This window comes from Nothoprocta perdicaria, unplaced genomic scaffold (genome assembly GCF_003342845.1).
Source record: "Nothoprocta perdicaria isolate Ctin4 unplaced genomic scaffold, notPer1 scaffold_2, whole genome shotgun sequence".
Lineage (NCBI taxonomy): Eukaryota > Metazoa > Chordata > Aves > Tinamiformes > Tinamidae > Nothoprocta > Nothoprocta perdicaria.
The window spans coordinates 8,366,620-8,389,042 of NW_020455204.1; the positions used below are offsets into that span (position 1 = coordinate 8,366,620).

At 40.8% G+C, this 22,423-nt stretch overlaps 1 protein-coding gene across 1 annotated transcript; it reads left to right on the forward strand.

The window, feature by feature from the left end:
• Positions 1–757: 757 nt before the first annotated feature.
• BEND4 (BEN domain containing 4) lies at positions 758–21,503 on the forward strand. Its single transcript, XM_026037595.1, has 4 exons — positions 758–1,316; positions 11,859–11,950; positions 15,656–15,896; positions 19,228–21,503. The coding sequence occupies exons 1-4, from the start codon at positions 758–760 to the stop codon at positions 19,443–19,445; spliced, it is 1,110 nt and encodes a 369-aa protein (XP_025893380.1). The 3' UTR covers positions 19,446–21,503.
• The last annotated feature ends 920 nt before the right edge of the window (positions 21,504–22,423 follow it).

Sequence of the window (22,423 nt, forward strand, 5' to 3'; positions counted from 1 at the left end):
TCTGCACTGCACACCTCTGTATAATACTGGCCTGTCCACTAATCCACAGGAAGTCAAGAGCACAGATAAATTGTTCCTCTCATCAGAAGAGCTTCATGATGTATATTCAGTGCCTTTTCTTGGTTCAAAAAGAAGGTCCTGCATAAATTCTTCTTGAATCAGTGAAACCTGGGCATATCCAGAAGCTAGAGCAAGAGCCAGAGAGGCAAAGTCCACAAAATTGGGTTGATGTAGAGTGGTGCAGGCCCACTCTCGAGCACAGGGCAAAGATGTAAGGGAAGAGAACTAAAGCTTGGGAGTATTTTTGGAGATAGGTTAAGGAACAGGACCAAGGAAGGCAGTGGGACGAGATGTCCTGCAAACACACACAGGCAATGCCCACCAGCAGCTTGCAGCTGACTTCAGAAGCAATACTTGAACTTCTGCTCATAGCAAATTGAAAGGAATTTGTATTTTCTTCCCCTTTTTCCTGTCTAAATACTCCTGAAAGGACGTGGCACTAAGCAGTGACGATCATCACAATGCATTTCTGATTAACAGCAAGGGCACAAGGGCACTCTCAAAATAGAAGCAAAGTCAGGATTGTTTTAAATAATGATGCTGCAGAAGTATTAAAGCAGAAGCCATAATGTTAATATGTTCAAAAATAAAATGCCTGCTACTGTAAACGGTTGTGTACATTCATGTAGCTGCTGCTGCCTGTGCCTTTTGCATTAGGTTTCTGTGATTCATCTCTTCTTTTGTTTCAGAGAGTCGTATGATTCTGGATGCCTTTGCCCAGCAGTGCAGCCGTGTTCTAAGTCTCTTAAATTGTGGTGGAAAACTACTGGACAACAATCACTCTCAGTCCATGATTTCTTGTATAAAGCAGGAAAATCCAAGTTATAGTGAAAGACAAGAGCAATGTCAGCTTGGAAAAATGGTCCATAGTCAGACGTCAGACATTTTAGACATAGAGATGCAGTATATGCAAAAGAAACAACAAACCTCAGCCTTTCTGAGAGTTTTTACTGATTCCCTTCAGAACTATTTGCTCTCTGGGAGCTTCCCTTCGCAGAACACCTCATCAGTAAATGATTTTAGCCATTTGGCAGATGTGGATCCACTTTCAACCTCTCCAGTGCACACTTTAGGTGGATGGACATCTCCAGCAACCTCTGAATCTCATGGTCACCCGTCATCTTCTACACTTCCAGAGGAGGAAGAGGAGGAAGAGGAAGAAGGTTACTGTCCTCGATGTCAAGAGCTAGAGCAGGAGGTAATTTCATTGCAACAAGAAAATGAGGAACTTCGTAGAAAATTGGAGAGCATTCCAGGTAAATAATCCCCTGCTGTATAATATTTTCAGTCAGTGATAAACACTGGGTAATAGATTATTGTAAATTCTAGTCATTTTACTAAAATTTGCCTTCACAGTCAAATGCTGGAATTTGTTTTCAACCAAAATTCCTATGACTGTGCCCACCAGAAAATTACCTGCTGATACGCATCCATATGATTTGTTATTCCTAGGCAAATAAGATGTGTTCAGGATATATGTGTATTTGCAATCCCAAATCCCTAACTATCAGTTGATTTGTCATGGTAATCTGAAACTTAAACTTCTATACCTGATTATCTGCATTATAATTTAAGTGATGTAGCTTAAGTGATGAAGAAACCTCATTCCTTTTTGGGCTCCTTTCTGGTTTCTTAAAGCAACTACTCAAATTTATGTCCATACTTGTAACAAAGTTGTTTCGGCTTTTCTCTTGAACCATTTCTTAAGCCTCTCTTAGCTTAGTGAAAAGCATAAACCTCCCCTCATTTTTCTTCAAATAAAATCTGTAAAGGCTCTGCAAGAACTTCTCCACTTCAGCAATATCTGAACTGGTTACCAGTCACTTCGTGGGGAGAAAGAAGCAGACTACTATACCCAGTAGAAAACCTTGTTATAAAATGCCCTTCCATGACCATTTAAACACAGAACTTCCACCTCTAAGAAGCACTGATATTCGGAGAGTGGTATCAGAGGAGAACAGAGTGTCTTGACCCCACATCCTGTTAACTTTAAGCACAGGCAAAAGTGCAGCTCAAATAATAATATTAAAAGCAATTAGAAATTAGCAAAGATAAAAAGTATGAAACATGCTTCTTTTTTGATACATCTACACACACTAGGGAGTTCCAACATTGCTAGCTAAAATTTGAAATGCTTAGGCCAGCACCATGAAAAGCTCATTGAACTAATCCTTAGATGAGAGAAAAGCGTAGATAACTTAGCTGGACTGTAAGTGAGAGAAAATACTCCCAAAGCTGCTGGCTGTGTGGAGAGGAAAAAGCATCAAACTTCTGTCAGAAAATGCCAGTGCAGTTTCAAAATCTGAGCAAAAGGGGATAGTAGTTTTCAAAAGGAGAGTAATTTTACCTTCCTTCTCCCTAGCTATTGATGTTTTGTTATTACTTATTGTATTCTGTGGAGTTGTTCTTTCGCATACTGGTCCAGAACTGCRACCAGCAGATCTTGTAACCGATATTGTCCAGGGCAGAGAAAACCCCAAATATTGCCTCCAAAAATCTTGAGTCCCCAGAACTCACGCAGAGTAGACACAGAAATCAATGGTTCATGAGTGCATGGAAGCACTATGTGACAAGAGGAATCCTTTGGACCTCATCTGAAACCATAGTTTCAGAAATAAAAGACCAAAAAATGATCACTAAAGTCTATAATCTGACCTGCAGCTTTCATCCAGTGATCTATATAGCGTCCAATAACTTCTCTTGAACATTGACTATAGAATAACTTACATTTAACTAACCTAATACCTCAGTCCTGAGCTGAAGTCTCTGAGAAGCAGTGGATCTATGGCTTTCCCTGACAGTTGATACCCCTGGTTAATCACATTGATTAAATGTGTGCCTAGTTCCCCATCTGAATATCGGAAATCAGCTCTTATCTGTTGATTTTTATGCATTGCTCCACTAAATGGAGTGTTATTGAGTACTAGTTACTCTTCTCAGACAAAGGTACTTTCATAGTGAAAGCTGACTTCATTTCCATCCTTAGATTAACTAAGCAAACAGAGCTGTTTAAACCTCCCCAAATGAGTTGAATTGTTCTTTATAAGTCTCTTCTCCTCTCTCCTCATCTCTTTAAAATGTGGACACTGGCAGTACATGTAAAATGTACTTGTCTGCCTGACTGGAAGTGAATAGTTTCTTTGTTCCCACTCACTGTTGCTCTGTTTATTTGGCCCCAGATTTTGTGACTGACACAACAAGCCCTCAAAGAGCTTTCCATTCCATGTGCTTTTTTCTTAGACAAGTAACTCTGCATTTGGCTTTATGAAGTTCCTGACTGGTCCAGATTGCTTTGAGTGGCCTGTGTTCCCATTACTTGCTATTCACTAATTTTTGAATCACCCGGATTTTTTTTTTATTCTTTTCACATTAATTTCCAGGATTTGGTTAGAAATGTTGAATTGTTTTGAGGCTACTATCCATCCCCGTAGACCCCTGCTAGAAACCCTTCTGCTTGTGAGGTTACCCTGTTCACAAATGCTTAAGATGTCTATAGCAAGTTCKGAATCAGTGGATGTTATAGTTTACTGAAGTTGTATATTGCTGCTTTTACAATCAGAATGACCAGTCTTAGTAAGTTAGAAAAGCCCTTCAGGAGTCTAGGTGTGTTACATCTGTTCAACTGAACTTTATTAATCAAAGCTGTAATCCCATCCAAGAGTGACCTGTAATCTCATCAGGTTAGTTTGACAAGATTGAGTTTCCATGAAGCCATATCCATCTATCCATATCCAATGAATATCCATATCCACTGTAGTATATACATACAAGACTAGAATAGATATATACAGGACTGTAATGAACCAASAGTTTGAGGAAACTTAAGGACCATAGAAGCTCCCATTGTGGTGTTGTTCCATGGTAGGACATGCTTGTAGGCCCAGCAGAGGCCTGGTAGGAAATGTGCAGTGTCCTCAACCCAGGAGCTGGAGGCTGCCAGTGGCAAAAATAAAAGCACCAGCCTGTCCCCTCTGTTCTGTAGCTGTCTCTGAGTCTCTTTTTTTTCCTGAAATACTTAGCATTTTTTTTTCACTTTCCGTATGCAAAGGCCCATTTAAAATCCATGAGAGTTTGCATTCTAAAAATAGCTGCCACACTCCAGCTCTGACTGTAGCCTTGCAAACACCATTTGCATTGCTCACAAAGAGAATGCCAGGAAGGAGTGTGGTTTCTGACAAAGTGTAAAGGCAATGGCAATTTTTTGTAACAAATATTATGGAAGAAAAAATAGATACTCCTACATTTTTGGACACGGAAAATAAGATTTTTCTGTCATCAACACTCTTCCCTCAAGCCCTTTGTGATTATAGAAGCACTCCAGTGTTGTAACATCTTTTTGGCTCTAGCCTAGCAGTCTTTGGCAGCTCACCACTGGAGAGAAATCATTACTTGGGTGAAATACTGCATATGTTTTGTTCCTTTTTTATTTTTTTTCCTCTCAAAAAAATACGCTTTTGATTTGATGGAAACAATGCGTAAATTTGTGTGAAATTGCAATTGTTTCAGATACGGAATAAATGAAGAAAAAATCATAATTCAGTGCTTTTGTTTTGGAGCAAAGTGACACTTAAGCATTTGTGTCATTTTCCTAGGTTTTTTTTTTAAGGCAAATACATTAACTAAACATTTTCAGTTTTCATTTCAACTGAAAAAAAAAGAGAAACATTTTCAATCAGTGTGTTATTTTGTTTTGATAAATAAAATCAGATAATTCCTGAAAGAAGTTTGGCTCTTCAAGGTCTTAAGACCTTAGAGAACAGAGCAAAGTAATCCCATCTATAGCAGGAGAAAAATGTGACCTAACCTCTTGCCTCTGTTGAGAAATTGTTAGGGCTCTGGCACATTCACAATAGTAAAATTAAAGAGTTATTTGTGAAACTGCATGTAAGACTTGGGTTTAGACCGGATAATGTGTATAACTTGATGTGGTACTCCTCTGATTCTGACACTGTGGTTGTCTTTCAGGGTTAGGCCTAAAAGGGAGAAAATAGTTCCAAGCAGTTAAAGCAAAGGCCTGGAGACGTGAGTGAGGCTTTGTCCTTGATGCTTTTTCTTTGCTTCACCATTTCAGGCAAACCAAAACAGTGCCAAAAAGTAAGAAAAGGCAATGAGTGCGCAACACAGAAACTGTAGTTATCTTTCAGGCCCAGCAGTACAATATATATCAGCAAGAGCAAGGACGGAGATGAAGAAAAAAATGAAATCCAGAGGTTGATAACATAAAAAGAAGTGCGTGGTAGCTAAAGCAAAGCAGGATTTGCAGGTAGAGTTAATATAAATGTAATTGAAAAAGACAAAGTTTTCCAGAAGGGCTTGTGTGCCCAAGGCTTGACTCTTTTTTCCTGGCTGTGTCAGACAAGCTAATAAAAGATATTACTTTCCCCTACAAATTCTGTCCTTTATATTTTTGCAGCATCACATTTCCAGAGATTCTGCTCCCGCAACAGCAGAGAGAAAGCAGCCATCAAGAGTTACAACAAAGTTTTTTTCATGTCTTTTTTCCCCTTCTTTTCTTGATGTTCACATTTAACTGATTCTTTGGTTTCCCTTGATGTTGGGGATGTTTTGGTCTGATCTCTGGCCTTGTTCTGCTATTTGGCTTCAAAGCATGAAGGCAGCGTAGTAGGTGAATCCGAACTGGTGCCAAGCGTTTTCCAAGGACCATTCTGTGAGACAGCCCCTGTACATCTGTGTGCTGTAGCACCACTTTGCTTTTAAAATCTGCACCTTGTAAAAATCTATGCGGATTTGTGTGGGAGAGTTTTTGTTAAATACCTCGGGGAACAGAAACTATTGGGATCTTTATGGAAGATCCTGATTCAACCTACCTAGACTGGAAGAGGCTTTGGAGAAATCAGACTGAAGTTCAGGTTGTGCCTTACAGGTCAGCAGTTAGAATTCAGTGACACAAACCACTATCCCTACTCATTGTGGTCTCCTTCATTTCATTAATATTTATTAGGAATATGTAGAGTTTTGTAGGCAAGGTAAGTCTTTACTCTGGACGAGAAGCTTAAATGGCAGCTGCCCCTGCAGCAGAAGGAATGTGAAGAAATTTGGGCAAAAATAAAAGCCACAGAAGCATGTAGCAGCACACCTTAAATTGGAGAGATGTACAGCTGCCTTCTTCTGTCTGGTATTTTTTTCCTGTTATTGTTTAGGCAGAGGTTTATATCCCAGGAGCTTACACAAGAGACACATTCTTCTTTTTCCTGAAAGAAAAGCTTAAGGAAATTAAGGGAAGTGAAGGGAAAGGGTTTTCAGGTACAGATTTACAGAAGTAAAAAGGTTTTCCATTCCACACGGAAAGCACAACTGAGACCAATATTTAAAATTAATAAGGGGCTATTCTGTTATCTTTCTTCTCCCTTTCCCTGCTTTTGGCAGCCAGGGTAGGTCAGTTTAGCCAGTCTTTAATGTGCTTTTGCATGTGGTGTTGGTTCCTCTGCTCTCAAAGGCTGCTCTCCCTGCTAATGTGTGCTGCTTTTGTTCTACCAACGGATTACCAAAATCCAAGTTGGTCAGGTCTTGAACACTCGGCTGAGTTTTCCTTTACTAACCCTCATCTCTCCTTGCTCCTCTCTTTCTTCCACCTCACCACATCGCGACGACTTCCCTTTGCAGGCTGTCCATGCAGCTTTAGCTTTCAGCTCACTATGGAAATAAATGAGTGCAGGGGCTAGAGTGGTACAAGCCATGCTTGTGCAYTTGTCTGCATCTCAGAGCAGGTTTATAATGTAAGAAATTCACCCTACCATCTGGCTCATCAGCAGGTTCCCCAATATTTGTTACATCATTTTGGCCGTCAAGCATCAGTCTAGAACAGCCCTAAAGTGAACTTGAGTGAAGAACTGCTCAAGGTGAAGTAAAGGAGGACATGCTGTAATGTTGAGCCTCTTAACTAAGGGCTGTCCATCCGAGTGAGATGGGGTAACGTGCACACACTTTCCACTAACCATCAAGTCTTGAGTCTTGAGTCTTGAATGCTGAGGGATTAGTGCTCTGGCAGGTGAAACACAAGGAGGAAGCACCAGCTACTGTCAGCTATGAGCACAGAATCCCATTTGTGAACAGGATGGGGAGCTTCCCTGCTCTCCTGGGGCAGAGCCTAGGAGCATAGCAAGCTGCAGTGGGGGACCACCATGATACATCTGTAATGAGCAAAAAGAGTTCAGCTCAAACCAGTAATACAGATATTCTTGGTACTTTGTAAAAAGTTGGTTTCATAAAAACAACCATCAAAATCATGAGAATAATATGGGGAAAAAAATGGCTGATAATTGAGAAACATTTAGAACATTTTATTGAGAGCCCAAAAAGGAGCCCCAAAAATATAAAATCATTACCAAGAGTTTGGAGATGCCAGAGCTAGCAGTGAGTGAGGAAGATGACTCAAACTTTGAGCACTTAGTGCACGAAACAGTGTACTACCATGTATTTAGGCACAAAAACCATGGGCTTAACTTAGTTTCAGCCACTGGGAAGCAGAATGGTTTGTAAGATGTGGTGGGCATTGCTGCACAATGTGGGCAAAAGGGCTGGTGTGACATTTGGATGTACAGCCCATAGGTGGGTAGAGGGACTCTGCTTTTGGTTAGCACTGACAGTGAGGCCATGCATGAGCCCAGGAGCTCAGGAGGGTGACTGTTAAACTGAGACGTGTTCAGCTAGGAGCTGAAGAAAGTAGCAATGGACTGGGAAACTTGCTTCGGAAGGAGAGAGGAATTAAGTGGCTTGACGTAGCGAAAAGACTGAGAGATGATTCAACCACAGTCTGTAAGTGTGTAACAGGTGTTTTTCCATTTGTCATCCAGGAAAACTAAGCCTTAAAACTAATCAATAAGTGATGAAGACCGGTCACCTCTTGTGCACGGCCTGTTTATTCACTGCTTTGCATCTGCACCAGCTTTCCCTCACAATACCAAATGTCCTGTATCTCCTCGTTCTCTCCATTTAGCCYACTCAAAAATTCTCCTTTTTATTTTCACTTCCTGTGGGGCAGATGACTTTGCCACTTTCAGTGCCTTCTCCAAGTTGCTGACATTTACACTCTCAATTAGAGAATAAAGATCATGGAAGCTGCTTCTTAATGGGCAGGAAAATTACTACCTGCCCTCAGGGTTTCTGTTAAATCATAGCAAGCAACTGTTATTTCTGCATTAGCATCTTTTCCATTGGTTACAGCAAGCAGGGATCCCTGTTGCTAGCGTTGCTGATAGTGGATAGATGCATAAGCCTGCAGAGAATCAGCTCTCYAGGTTATGATCTTCTTGACTCTAGTGATCACATCAAAGCAAAATAAATAAATATTCATACTGATTATTCACACTCTCGCTTAGGAGCCATAGGCTCTTAAAAAAGTTATATCTGCTTTTAGGAAGCACTTCCTCTTATGTCTCAGCAAGGAGGACRTTTGCAGAACCATAAGATGGACACAGACGCAAAACTAAAGCTTTGATTATCCAGCCTTGGGCTGCCTTTCTGATGGTTTACTTTAGGGTTCTGTTAATATGGTGGTCCAAAAGTCAAACTTTGCAAATAGAAGCTGCCCTTTGAAAGGCTGAGGTTATTTGTACTCAATAGTTTGTATGAGGTATGCAGGTTTTATGAGTTAACAAAACTCAAAATGTGCTCCAGTGATCAGAGTGATATGAAAACCGTACCTTTTTGTGCCTGAAACATTACTGCTTTTATGAAGAGGAAGTGTTGATAAGCTTCAGCTGCCTTTTGGTACCTTCATATTTCTGTCCAGTAATGAGAAAGCATCAGCACTTAATCATCTGAGTGCAAGTAAAGTAAAGCTCTGCTTCCTCGTGTGCTGCAGACGCAATAGTTTTCTGTTGCCTTCTTGCACATGCCCTTTGCCTTTGGAAGAACATAGTAAATGTGCATTTGTACATTCTCATAGCAGGTAAAATAACACCCTGCTGTAAGACAAGATCCTAAAAGTGGCAATTTCTGACAGATATTTTGCGTTCTTTCAAGGCCTCGCATGATTAGAGGTAATGGTACCAAAGGTGGCCAACAGCTATCAGATGATCAGCAGGGACTATTGTAGTAGAGAAAACCAGAACCAGATGCGAACTTCACAAATTGTTTTGGACTCAGGTTCCTGAAGACCAAAGAACTCCCAAGCTTCCAGGTGTTGTTGATGCTTCAGCAATTTTATGCTCGATAAACTTGCTAAATAAAAAGTGACATATTTAGAGAGGGCAGTGATTTCCAACAGCAGGAASGAGACACTTGAGAAGCACTAAACTCTCCTCCATGTGCATGTATCAGACATTCGTCTTTCAAGCAATAGTATAGTTGCATGTYATGGTCCCTTTCCATCATTTCTTTGGCGTCTGAGAAAGTACTGGGAGATCCAGGTTGTCAGCACTAACTTCCACCTGACTGGGAATTTATCCAGATCTCAGCTAAGGACTCCTGAATTTGCTCGGGGCAGTGAACCTYGGTCATCCATGAGCTTCTTCCCTGGATACCGGACTAAAAGTAACCCGTGCATGGACATTCACAGTTTAATCTTCTGCTGGCCATGCCAGACAACAAACATATACAAAACAGGTATATTTCGTGCAGGGCACAATTTTCACTTGCACTGACTTAGCTTTTACTGGGACACTGCAGCTCTACTTGATGCTGTTCTTCAGGATCATTGGAGAGCTTTCTCCTGCTGCCCAGTCTATGCTCTCAGTCAGCATTTTGTTTTCAGTAGGTACTTGGATAGCACTGATATACTTCATCCTTATCATTATGATGAGCACCACGTGCTGGAGAAAGCCTTGTCAGTGGATTCACACATCCTTCTCAGACGAGCTGTCCAGGCAAGTTCATCCCATCCCCTGTGACAGTCAGCCAGTGGCCATGGAGACTTGGTTGTGCAAAGCAAATGTAAGAAATGGTTCCCAAAATAAAGTCTCATCCCCTGACCATCCACATGGAAAAAAATTCTTCTTGCCCCATGACTTTTCCTGTATATAAAATTGGGAAAAAAAAAAAAGATAAATCTTCTTATGAGTCACACACACACACACACACACACACACACACACACACACACGTCTCCTCCAAACGTCTAGTACATGGAAACATTTCCTGAGATTCTCACATTTTCTCCTTTGTTCCAGCTGGGAACTTGTTGTATTGATTGATCTTTTTTTTAATTTCTACTGTATGTTAAATATGCACTTCTCATGACAAGAAGGTTATGGGATATGCTGATGAGATTATTAAGCTTGTTTGCCCTTCTGACTTTTTCCGAATTGAAGCATTTTCTAAAACCATCTGATGACGCTTAAAAATGCTTTTCTTTCCTACAAAAAAAAAGTATATATATATCATCCCCTTATGTATTTSAGCAATGTCCATGGGTAGCTAAAATCTACTATTCCGAGGCCTGGCCATAAGCAGTGAAGTTAGAGGAGAAATTAAGCAGGTATCGGTCACTCAAAATGCTGACTGCTGTATAACACACAACCTTATAACCTTGTGTGGCAAAGTATATATCAAGCAAAGCAAGAGTAAACACACTGATGTTTTTTACAGGAAAGTCATCCTGTGGTGAAATGACATATGGATTTATCCATCTCAGGCACTCTCACTTCCACACTGGACGTAATTTGCTTAGCTCACGTGCAAAGTGGATTTAAGTGCCTAGGCAGGGACATGGTTACTGCCCGGTGTGAATGCCTAGGAAACAGTGTAAATCCCTGAGGAAGAGCACTGCAAACTAACATGCTAACTTAACACATTCTTGGTGAGTTGAGTGCTTTCTTTTTCATTACCAGCTCAAGACAAAAACAGCCCCCAAATATTAGGCTTTTACAGATGTAAAGGCTGAATAACAAAAGAATAAAAAAGAAGGAACACTTAAATATCTTTTTTTTTTTTTTTTTTTTTTTTTTTTTGCTGGAGCTAGGAAGTTCTCTGCTGTATTTTGCAAAAAAAAAAAAAAAAACCCATAAAAATTGTGAGACTGACAAAGTACCTTAAAACATGCTTATTTAGGCAAAAGTCAATCTTAATGTTGGGTTAATATCTGTTTAATTCTCCTACTACATTTCAGGCTCAGGAGAAAAGTACTGCAGCTCAGAAATACTCCAGAGTTAATCAGGGATGTGGCAGCATCTGCTTAAGAGAGACTGGTAATTGAATCAGCCCTAATTAACCTCTCACCCCAGCAGAAGGGAATAGGATGTTGGTGCCACCACTGAAAAGGAGGAGAGTGATGGCAATGGAAGGGGGAGGACAGGAGCAAGAGAAATAAAATGATTTGCCTAACACTGAGTTTTATAACAAATTTGAGAGGAGGGAGGGGAAAGAAATTAAAGTATATGAATCATTAAATCTGTTCAGTGTAGTTAATCAGACTATAGCTTCAAAAACATTTGAGCATGTTTACATGTTAATCAGTGTATGATTTAGGYCTAGGAAGTGTTTTCTTCTCTGTGTGGTTTGGGTTGTTTACAGTATTTACAGATTTTTTTTAAATTATCATTACCACTGACCCAATTTATGTTTGTAATCATAATTTCAAACTAGAAAAACCTTAGAAAACATGTGGACAGAAAATGTAGGCAATATCAGAGTTTCCRAGCTCTCAGCACAGGAATTACATCTGTTGTACTTTTATTGTATGAAATGACTGCACAAAACAAAATGAGAAATATTTCCTATTTGATGTAAATCTCAGAGAAGTACCAAACCGATCCTGAAGAACGCTGCTTGATTTAATATTGTTGTTCTGTTTTGTGCTAGATAGCTAATATACAGTAATTGCAATTTGTTTCATGCAGTGCCCTGCCAGACTGTTTTAGATTATTTGAAGACTGTCCTTCAGCATCACAACCAACTTATGATACCACAGCCAGCAGACCATCCGACCGAGGTAGTATACGGCAAACACAAGCTGCATATCTTTATGTTTCAAAAATCATTGAAAACATGTAGGCAAATAACTCAGTAGGTGCTGCGAGAATATATTTAGTAAAAATATGCAAAGTCTTTATGAAACTGTCATTCTTAGGCACAGCAACGCTGCAAGTGGAAGAGAACCAGCACAAACTTAATCTGACTTTATTGAGCAATGTGTGACACCTCCAACTGTACCCACTGCTCCCGTGTTGCTTGGGAGAGCTGTTCTCTCAGCTTTCTGCAGAACCATCACTTTTACACGTGGTCTGTAGACCAGGGCTGGTGCTTCCAAAGCCCTATGTGGGGCTGGGAGCTGAGCCACGTGTGGGTCCTAGCACCTAGTTAGAGCAGCTCATGGTTTAGTTAGAGCAGCCCGACCCCTCAGCAGCCAGGTCTGCAACCCCAGGAGCACAGGGGCAGGCTGGACAGCACAGCAAGCAGCACTGGGGAGAAAAAAAGCTGGAAATGTAAGTCCTCCTCTTGTCTAGCAGATAGCTATGGAGATTTATATAGCAGATATAGAGTGATGCTAATTCTGCAACACTGTGTTTCTATCCAAACCTATAAAAATACCTCAAATCAAGTAGATTTTGATACCGAGACATCTTTTGCTTAGACTGTATTTAAGGCACTTACCTGCATGTTGTCAGACATGTAGTGAACCCGTGTCACTGGCCATCATTTGCACAAACAAAATCATAAGAGAGAAGACAGAGGTCTAGTCTGAGCTTGCATTACTTTTCACCAAATTGAATACAGGACAAGCGCCACGTAGCCCAGCTCACTAGAGCTTCACCGAAGACACTTTGCAGCAGGTCAGGATTTGAATCACTTTGCTTCTCCATTCATTTTCATCCTGTGCAGATCTGTGTTTATAAAAATATAGTGTGTGTGTGTGTCTATATATATATATATATATATATATATATATATATCATTAACTGTTATCACTGAAATGTATCCCAAGCTTTCATTTTCCTTTTTTGTACTCTTTTGCTTGACTAAAATTTTCAAGCACTACAGAAATGAAACTGTTCTGTAAGATCCCACATGGAGCAGCTTGTCATGATGTGACAACATTTTTTATTCAATTAAACACATACCAAGATGCTAATCTTTTATTCATAAGGTTAATCATATACAAATATAAACATGAACACATTTGTACCTCAATTCTTCCTTCAGAATCAGTTTATTTCCTTTCTGGAAGTTTTTYTTTTGATTAATTTAGTGGCTGCTGGACACACCAGACTGCCTCAGATATTCACTATGAATCTTTTGCCCAAAAGTGTTTTTGCTTTCACGGGATGCAATGAAAGTATAGCTGAAGCAGAAACACAGTCATGGTTTAACAGAGCACCCTAACACTATAAGTGAGTAGGAGATAAGGACAAAAAGCTTTGAGCTGAGGAAATTACACATCTCCCCACTTAATAGTAATGTGAGCCTTCATGAGGTTTGTATTGGAGCCTTCTTCACTTGATTTGAAAGACTGTAGMCTGTATCTCCATTAATACAATACACTTGAACACAAGGGCAGCTTTTTAGAAGAGCTTGCCACTTGGCAAAGCCACATTTGAGTGTCCTCCCCAAACAGAGAAGCCTGCCTTTTATGTCACACACTGTGCCATAAAAATTGCATCGTGCACGRGATGTCCAGACCCAGCTAGCAGGGCTCAAGAACAGGATGAGGAGGCTTGAGACTTAGCAGAGTTTTAAGTTTGCATTGGCATCCAGAAAGAAGGTTGTTCTTCCTTTGCTACATTATTTTTTAATAGAGGAGAAAAAAGTAGGCTTCAGAAATCTGTAGTGGGAGAATTATTAGCTTTAGATAGAAGTGATGAGCAAACTGCTCAAGAGAAAATGACAACATGGGAATCATACGGTCTTTTGTGTTACCACTTTAATGGTCAGGGAAGGAGAGGCAGGCCAAGGAAATATTGCTGCAGCAGAAGAGCATAATGCTCCCAAAGAGCTCTCTATAGCTGCCGCTTCACCACATTCACAGAGGAAGTTGAGCTGGATGGAGAAAGTCCTTTCCACAGCAGCCTCCTCAGCCATATTATTGGCTGCCCAGGACATACTTACTGGTATAAATTGAATTAGCTTCTTGTGCCATGATTGCAGTGGGAGGGACAGACCCGCAGACATCAGGGAGAGACAAGTAAAATGCGAAGGGAGCTCCCAAGTCATAACAGGGTCCAGCTGTAGGCGAAAGGGGTTCCCTTTTGGGCTTAAAAGCCAGGGGGAATGAGGGGTTTAGAGACTTTGGGTGGAGGAGAGGGGGCCATCAGATGGACACAGCCCTTTATGTTTTAGCTGCCTTAGCAGAGCTTGGGCTTTGCTTGCAGCTGCCTTTGCCAGCAGGTTAAACTATGTCAGCACTGAGGCAAAAAGCAGCAGAGGGTCACAGCGGTGACAGCTGAAGTCACAGGAGCCGATTCTGCAGCAGCCCCCTTCGCACAGCCTCAGCCACATTCAGCCTTTCACAGATTTATCAAACCTCAGAAAAATCAAGAGCAATCACCTGAAGAAAAAACTTCAAAATAGATGCTCCTCAGAATGCTTCTRTTAACACACACACAGAGGCCAGGGTGTCAGTGAAGGAGTTTCAGATACAGAAGGTGTGAGAGCAAAGAGGAGACTGCCGGCGCTGCCCGCGAGCCCCACATGGGCCACGCTCATCACATCTGTGAGCTCCCACCTGAGGCATTCGCTGCACGAAGCTTTTACTCAGCCTTCCAGATTTATGTTTCAATAAACACCAAGTTGTAAAAGAGAATGAGCCTCTAGGAGGGTTTGGTGTGTGGTTTTTTTTTTTTTTTTTTTTTTGGTATACTTTAATTACTTGAGAATCAGAATATTAACACTTCCATCTTAGGTTAATTGACTTATCCTCAGCTAGAGTATTCTATCAGCAGCTGGAATTGAAGTGATGCTGGTTAGGTGCCGTTGACTAAAGAGGGTTTGTAAACATGTGTGGGTTATGGGAATCCCCATAATTAGTCCCACAGCACTTATTTAATGGTGGAATATTGAAGCATGCAAATTATGAAGGTTATAAGTAAAATATGTTTCCAGCTGACACAGTGGCACTTGTGTGAAGCTATAATTTGAGTTAATATGGTATTCATTAATAGTAATGAAGCTTTTAGTTTTCATAGTTGTTTTATTTATTTTCTTTATATTTTTCACAGTAACATAACTACTGTCAAGTTTCAGGTGTATTCTACAGAAGTAATAAATTTATAAGAAAAATAGAGAAAAAAAGTCACCTCTGAAGTAAACCATCAACTGCCATGAAATGATCCGTTTTCAAAGACCTTTTCATACATTTTACAAAGACATTCATACATTTTAATACATAAGGAAGAAAGGTTATATTTAAACAGTATCTCTAGTCACTAGTTCTTAACGCTTTTTAACCTACCCGTTAAAGAGCAAATTATAAATAACCACTCTCTCAAAATGCATTCCTTTTACCTCACCAAATTCTAGGATAGAAAATGGAAATGTGATTTTAAAAATACGCGTCCTCCGTAAGAGCAATTGCTTATTCACTGCAACGCATGTTTCGCTGTCAGCACCTCAGCTAGTTAAAAAGCATATTTTTTATTGCAACTGACATCTTTTCTTATTGCCTTGTAAAATATGCAATGGAAATCTTTCCCTTTTGCAGGGGAGCAAGCAGTTGCTGAACAACTACCCTGTCTACATCACTAGTAAACAGTGGGATGAAGCTGTAAACTCGTCAAAGAAAGACGGCAGACGGCTACTGCGCTATCTCATCAGATTTGTTTTCACAACCGATGAGCTTAAGTACTCATGCGGCCTTGGAAAAAGGAAAAGGTCAGTGCAGTCAGGAGAGACAGGTCCTGAAAGACGTCCTCTGGATCCCGTAAAAGTAACATGTCTCAGAGGTACTGCATCTTTTCGCTCAGTGTCCACCATATGTGATCTCATTTCACCACATTGGCTCTGCCTCAGTAGAGGTGTTTGGCTCACGGTTGCGGAACTAGGAGGGGTTGCGTGTGAATATATACATATAGTTTATATATATAWAATATACACATATATGCATACATATACATATATGTATACATGTACATATATACATATATTATATAGAATATATTTAAGGACAAGAAAAAAATATGGCTGCTTATTTAAGAGAGGGGACAAATGCCATACCACATAATACTAGCTGACATGAAACATCCATACGGTAAATCAGGATCTTGATTTCTCCTTTTTTTTAAGAAAATAGCAGAGTGACATTCTTTGACACTGATAAAAAAAAGAACCCAAGGAATACTTTTAGCCTGAGGTATAGCTRGTATGTGACATCAAGGCCACCATGTATCACTGGAGCCAAAAGCTTGCCAAGTTTCAAAATGRGTTTGAAAACTTGCTGTGGCCAAGAACATCTACAGGTTAATTAGGTGGAAGGTGTAAACAAATACGTTGTCAAGGATGTAACTTATTTTTGAAGCACTGATGCAACATTAAGTGAGAAAAATAGTACTCRTAGCAACAAAAGGAAGGAGAATCTGCAAGCATCTCACATCGACAAAGATGCTGGACAAAAGAAAGAAAGGGTCTCATCTCAAAGTGTGCGATTCACACTGACGTCTTAAAATTCTTAGGAAATCTTATTATTGCGATGTATAATAGGACAAATTATTACTTTTCAAAGTCTRTCTAAAAATATATTTTTGTATCAGGGTCGGCATTTCTTAAGTGCATGCGACTAGCATTTCTTTAATTAACCCCAGATTCATAGTATTTTTACAAGCACTTAAATACAGTTTAGGCTAAACTGACTTCACATTTGTTTTTCACCAAGCAGTATAATGAAAAAACTTACTTTTGATCATAAAAGGCATTAGGTGATAAAAACATCTAACTTGAAAACATTCATCTAACTGGAACCCAAGAGGGCTGCACACAAGGCTGATCCTCTGCCCATTTGGATTAGAAATACTCAGCAAAACCGTGTTGATTAGACTTTTAGTTGTGGCATGATGATGCAGCCAAGTAAAGAACTCAGTTTAACATACAGACAAATTAAGGCAAGATTTTTTTAAAAACTAAACAGGAACCTTGGGAGCTGTTAACCTGCCATATGATACTCTGTTAGAGCTCACTAGAAGGGAAGGTGCATTGCACACATTGTACTGCACACAGGTCTGGAGCAAGAGTCAAGGGCTCACAAGTTCTGGATACTAAAGGCTAATACAAGTATATTAACCATTACTAAATGGCCTTACATTTATTAATAATTTATGCACAAGCACACAGTTAATACTTTTTCCTTGCCCTGCCTCCCACCAAGACTGATGGCAAAGCCACCTGTAGATGACCCTTTGCTGCTGTCCTTTTTGAGGTGCTGAATGCAGTGAATGTGTGGAATGTCTATGGGGAGGAAAGGAAAGGCCAATTTCATTAATTTTTAGAAGCAGAACAGAGCCCARATGTGTCTAGAGACTAGTTAAGAGAGCAAAATGGCCAGCAATCCCCTCGAGTTTYCGTAACTGGGAGGGAACGCGACCCTTTCTGCAGGGCCAGGAGCCTGACATTGCTTTCTACCTATTTGCAAGCCAAGAACTAATTCCCAGCAAATCCAAGTATGGATTCCCACCACTGTGGGAAGCATAAACTGCTTCTCTCTGGACGCTCAGAGTAGATTAAACTTCTGTAAACATTTTAAAAGTATTCCTATGACTGACTAATGAATGGAACTGCTTTAAAACAGCCTGACTCCCCTAAATTACAGCAATGCTCCTTTACACGGTAACYATTTATTTGAGAAAAACACCAGTGTGTGAAGGCTCATGTGAGCAAAACAAGCAAGGAGTTGCTGATACCAGGGCAGATTCACAGGGAGATAAGTCTAAAACCAAGGCAGTTTCTGATACACAGCTGGAAGAGCTGTGCAAAACTCATGTCCTAGATGTCCACCAAATGAGATCCTTGGCACGGTAACTCATGTGCAAGCACGATGTTCCCTGCTCTCCAGATGCTGTGACAGCAGGGAAGTTACTTTACACCACTTACTGTGCCCTTGGCTTCTCAACAGCACAAAAGAGAATTTAAAAATACCTTGGGTGACCCAAAGCCTCAGGAATCACAGAATCACAGAATATTTAAGGTTGGAAGGGACCTCTAGAGATCATCTAGTCCAACCTTCCTGCTCAAGCAGGCACACCTACAGCATGTGGCACAGGGTGGCATCCAGGCGGGTTTGGAAGACCTCCAGAGAAGGAGACTCCACAGCCCCCCTGGGTAGCCTGAAGGGGTAACTAATGAAGGGATAACTAATACTATAGAATAAATAAAGCAGCTCAGGTACATATAAGATATAGCMTATCCAGTACATCTAATCAGATGCCCTCTCATTTAAAACTGTATTTGGACACTTGAAAGCCTATTTTTGAGATACAGCTAGCATTTATATCTCCAGAACTGGTAAGGCGCCTTCTGCACGTCTAGCATATTGCATGTCAAAAATCTGAAAAGAAATTAAAAAATGTAGTCATCTGATACACACAGCTATACATACAAGCAGTAGCTACTTAAATGGCCAAATTGCATGTAGTACAATTCGCTTCCTTGTGCATTGAAAACTCCTGTTTGTCACCAAAAGGACTAATTRGTCTCCTCAAGTTATTTAGCTATTTCTAAGGCAAATTTATCTTTGAAAAATAAGTGTCATCTTCAGAAAGATAAAAAGAGTAGGACTTAAAATGAAGGCTATTCCGAACAGAAAAAAACAGCGCATTGAAATAACCTCAGTGGAAATTTTCAAGCACGTGGTTGAGGCACTAGAGTCTGCAGATGTTGAAGCAGCCAGCAGAGGGAGACCATAAAGGTGCGGGAAAGTAATCRTGACAAGGTACAAACATAGCACAGGCTTCAAAGGAAATACACCCCCTGCTTTGTATTAACGTACATGGATTAGAACCACCTGGAATTATTTATTTTTATTTCCTCAAGAGGGAATCTCCTGGTCCTGTGCCTCCCGTGACTAGCACAGTTACACATTGCATGTGGAGAAACACACTTGCGCAGAAATAAAATAGCATTATCATGGCATTTCCCATAAGGCTTTATTTCTGCTTAAGTAGAGCAATAATGCCCTGTTTCTTATTTTTTCTTACTTTTGGTGTCTGGGCAGCAACAGATGCCGCAAAGACAATCTGGTTTGTTTGCTTTTTTGTTTGTTTTTTGTCCTTGCATGCATTCCTGCAGAGTTCATTAGGATGCACTGCACCTCCAACCCGGACTGGTGGATGCCCTCCGAAGAGCAAATAAACAAGGTGTTCAGCGACGCGGTGGGACACGCGCGGCAGGGGCGCGCGGTGGGGACTTTCCTGCACAACGGCAACTCCTATTACGAAGGGACTGACCACGCAGGATCGCAGGACGAGGTCTTCAATAGAGGTTTGCAGGACGGATCCGGCGATTGATGGCAGTGAGTGGAAACCCACCCAACAGTAGCAAGTGGTTAATTTAGGAGAGACTGTTTGTTGGACATACCCTGAAGTCATTTAAGAGTCCAAAGCATGTCTGTCCACACGCAGCACACATTCCAGCTTCTCCATTCTGTCATGTCCCCAGGGAAACGAAACCCACTTCAAGACCTACCCTATGAGACCTCTTAGTGCCTATTATTTGCAAATGCTTCACAACCCTTTTAAAGGGAGACTGCAATTTCATTTCATATAGTTCTAGAGAAGAGGTGATACTAAAAGAAATAACAAAAGTTTCTAAAGAAACAACAGCCAAACTCATGTCTGCCTCCCGATAACCAGCCCAGCTCCGGACACTCAGAACCACCAGATGCCATTTGCTTTGCTTGAGCACAACATATAAAAACAAGTCTGCGTGCTGTGACAAGAGAATAAATGGTCTCCCATTTCATCACAGAAAGTAGCATAATTATAAACGTTACCTTAAAATACCACACAGAATGGAAAATTCAGGGAATTCCTTTAGCCAACTATGCCAGGAAATTAAGCTTCCTGCCTAAAACAGCAGCGCTCATTGACAGCAGAATCCTTTAAAGACTCAGAACAATTACAGACCCTTCTAAAAGGAAAAAAAAATTCTTTGTATATTGGATAGACACTGTATTTATCTAGATTTCTAGAAGATTAGAGTCGATCATGACAGTTTTCATTAAAAAAGAAAAGACTGCTAAACAACAAATTGCCTTTTCAGAAGACAGGTTCCGCTTTGTCTGTCCCTGTTCTGCAGCCACACTGCTTTACTTTAGAGATTTTAAATTGCCTTTCTTTGTTCCTGCTTTCATTTGTGTTTTGCACCCATTCCTTGAAGTGAGAGACTAGGCAACATGCTGGTCCTCATAGCTGGATGCTCCACAGTTCACTCAGGGAGGGCTTGTGCAAGAAGAGCTTAATTTAGCCTTTGGGGTCTTAGGGCAGGTAAACATAGGACACAGACTGACTGAGAGCTGTAAAAACAGCAACAATAAAAATCAGTGCTAGAACTGAAGAGGGTTCTCAACAGAATATGGTACTGGAAGTAGATACCAACTTTAAAAAAAAAAAAAATTCATCCACTAAAAATGTTTCGATTCRAAGGCCTAAGAGCCCATTGCCACTCCAAAAGTTGGGGGAAAAAAATGATACCCTCTAGAAACTCACAATGCCAAAGAAATAATCCCCTTTCTTTTCAGCATCGAGTTGCCTCAGTTTTTACCTGAGCCTGGGGATGGCAACACTTCAAAGCCCAAACTGGCTCTTTCTGAGGTGGTGTTTTCTGACAGRTTCAGGGAACTGATTTTGCAAAAGAAAGTTTGCTCTGTGATGTTTGATCACCTCTGGGGCTGCCTCATAAGCTCCAGTTCTCCTGAACACGTATCATGTACACCTAGCTTTCCTCATCACCCTGGGCCAACATTAGGGAAGCTGCCAATTACTCCTTTTCACCCTTGTCCTCTCTTCCCGTCCTTCTCCACTTGGATCCTTCCCTTAAGTATCTGGGGGTGATTTTTGCAACCCCAGGTAGGGCTGAGGTGGTCAGTCACACYCCAGCTCACCCATGCAGTAGCTTCTCCCCATCATCCATCTGCTCTTTGCCAACCATTGACCAAAGGGCTTCATGATGGAGCCCACCCAGGACATCCCCCTGTGCCAGGAGCTGCAGGGAGCTCCAGGACACAGGTGCCACTGGAACTGTGATTAACGAAGCCCATAGATGCTTTAGGCCCTTGAATGCCCAATACCTCCTCAATTTTTTATGTGTTTTTTATTTCATACTATTAAAAGACAAAACAATGAAAGGCTCTCAATTACTTCCTAAACGAAATACACAYGTTAGTCACATTGGACCTTACCCAACCAACAGATTTTCAACAGACCTGCCCCTCACACCCACACACTACAGTCAGGAGGCAATTTTACCCAAAAGGTCAATGCCGAGTAGTGGCTAACTGAGAAGGAACTCTGTGTGTAAAAATGTCACAGTGCAGATATCCTATAGTAGCTTTTCAGTGTTGAACTTACACTTTTTTTAAGAAAACTATAATAGAAGATGTTACATTGATCAGATGGTGTAAGTCTTGCTGGTGTATGTTTAATGTGGTGACACTTGCCAGAACTACTTGGTAAAACATGTCAGAATGTGTGAGTCAACATTATACTGTAAATTTGTCCACAGCCGTATGTATCATGCTGTATTTTTGTAAACATTGTGATGGTTTCTTTCAAATATTTAATCGTATGAGATCAAAAATAAAAACACTTCATTTTGAATAGTCACAACAGAATTACTGAATCTCTCTCAATAACCTAAAGATTTTGCTGAAGTAACTAGTTAAGCCTAGCTTTATTTTTAGTGTGAAGAAGTGTAGCCAGCCTCCTGATACCACTCACGATTCTGCGCTATCATATTTTGCAAAATAACCAAATGTATATTTTGATCCTGAAAGCCACATTAGTACTAGAAACGGCTTCGCAGGTTTGGACTTTTCTTTATAAACAAAATTGTGCCCTTAGCTGCTTGTGCACAATCGCCAGTGACCTGATTTGCAGTCRCAGACAGCTGTTAAAGACAGGAATTCATCTCTTTTGCTCATGTGTTCTTTCAAAACGGTAGAGCGCAACAACATCCCCTGGTCCATTTTGTTTTAACCCGTCACCACGACGTCTTCACCATCACCATTTTGCTTATAAAACTTTGCACCAGTGCTTTTTTCCTGATTGCTTTGCACATGAGGGAGCGTGAAACCACACGCACGGAGGTGCCGATGTGTCCACAAAAGGTTAGGTTAAAAGCTACGGGACCTAAAGCCACGGAGAGCACGTGAGGCCCTTCCCGCTCCTGCAAGGAGGGAGCCGCTATCCATCGTGTCACTCCTGAAAGTCCCTGCGGGAGAGATGCTTGTCCTGGCGTCCTGTCCTCTTTCATCTTGCTGTCGTTT

Excerpts from the sequence above, each read along its gene's own strand:
- BEND4 (XM_026037595.1), top strand. The coding sequence starts at position 758 with ATGATTCTGGATGCCTTTGCCCAGCAGTGCAGCCGTGTTCTAAGTCTC. Across the intron at positions 11,951-15,655 it reads CAGCAGACCATCCGACCGAG|GGGAGCAAGCAGTTGCTGAA; the intron begins GTAGTATACGGC and ends TCCCTTTTGCAG. Across the intron at positions 15,897-19,227 it reads AAAAGTAACATGTCTCAGAG|AGTTCATTAGGATGCACTGC; the intron begins GTACTGCATCTT and ends GCATTCCTGCAG.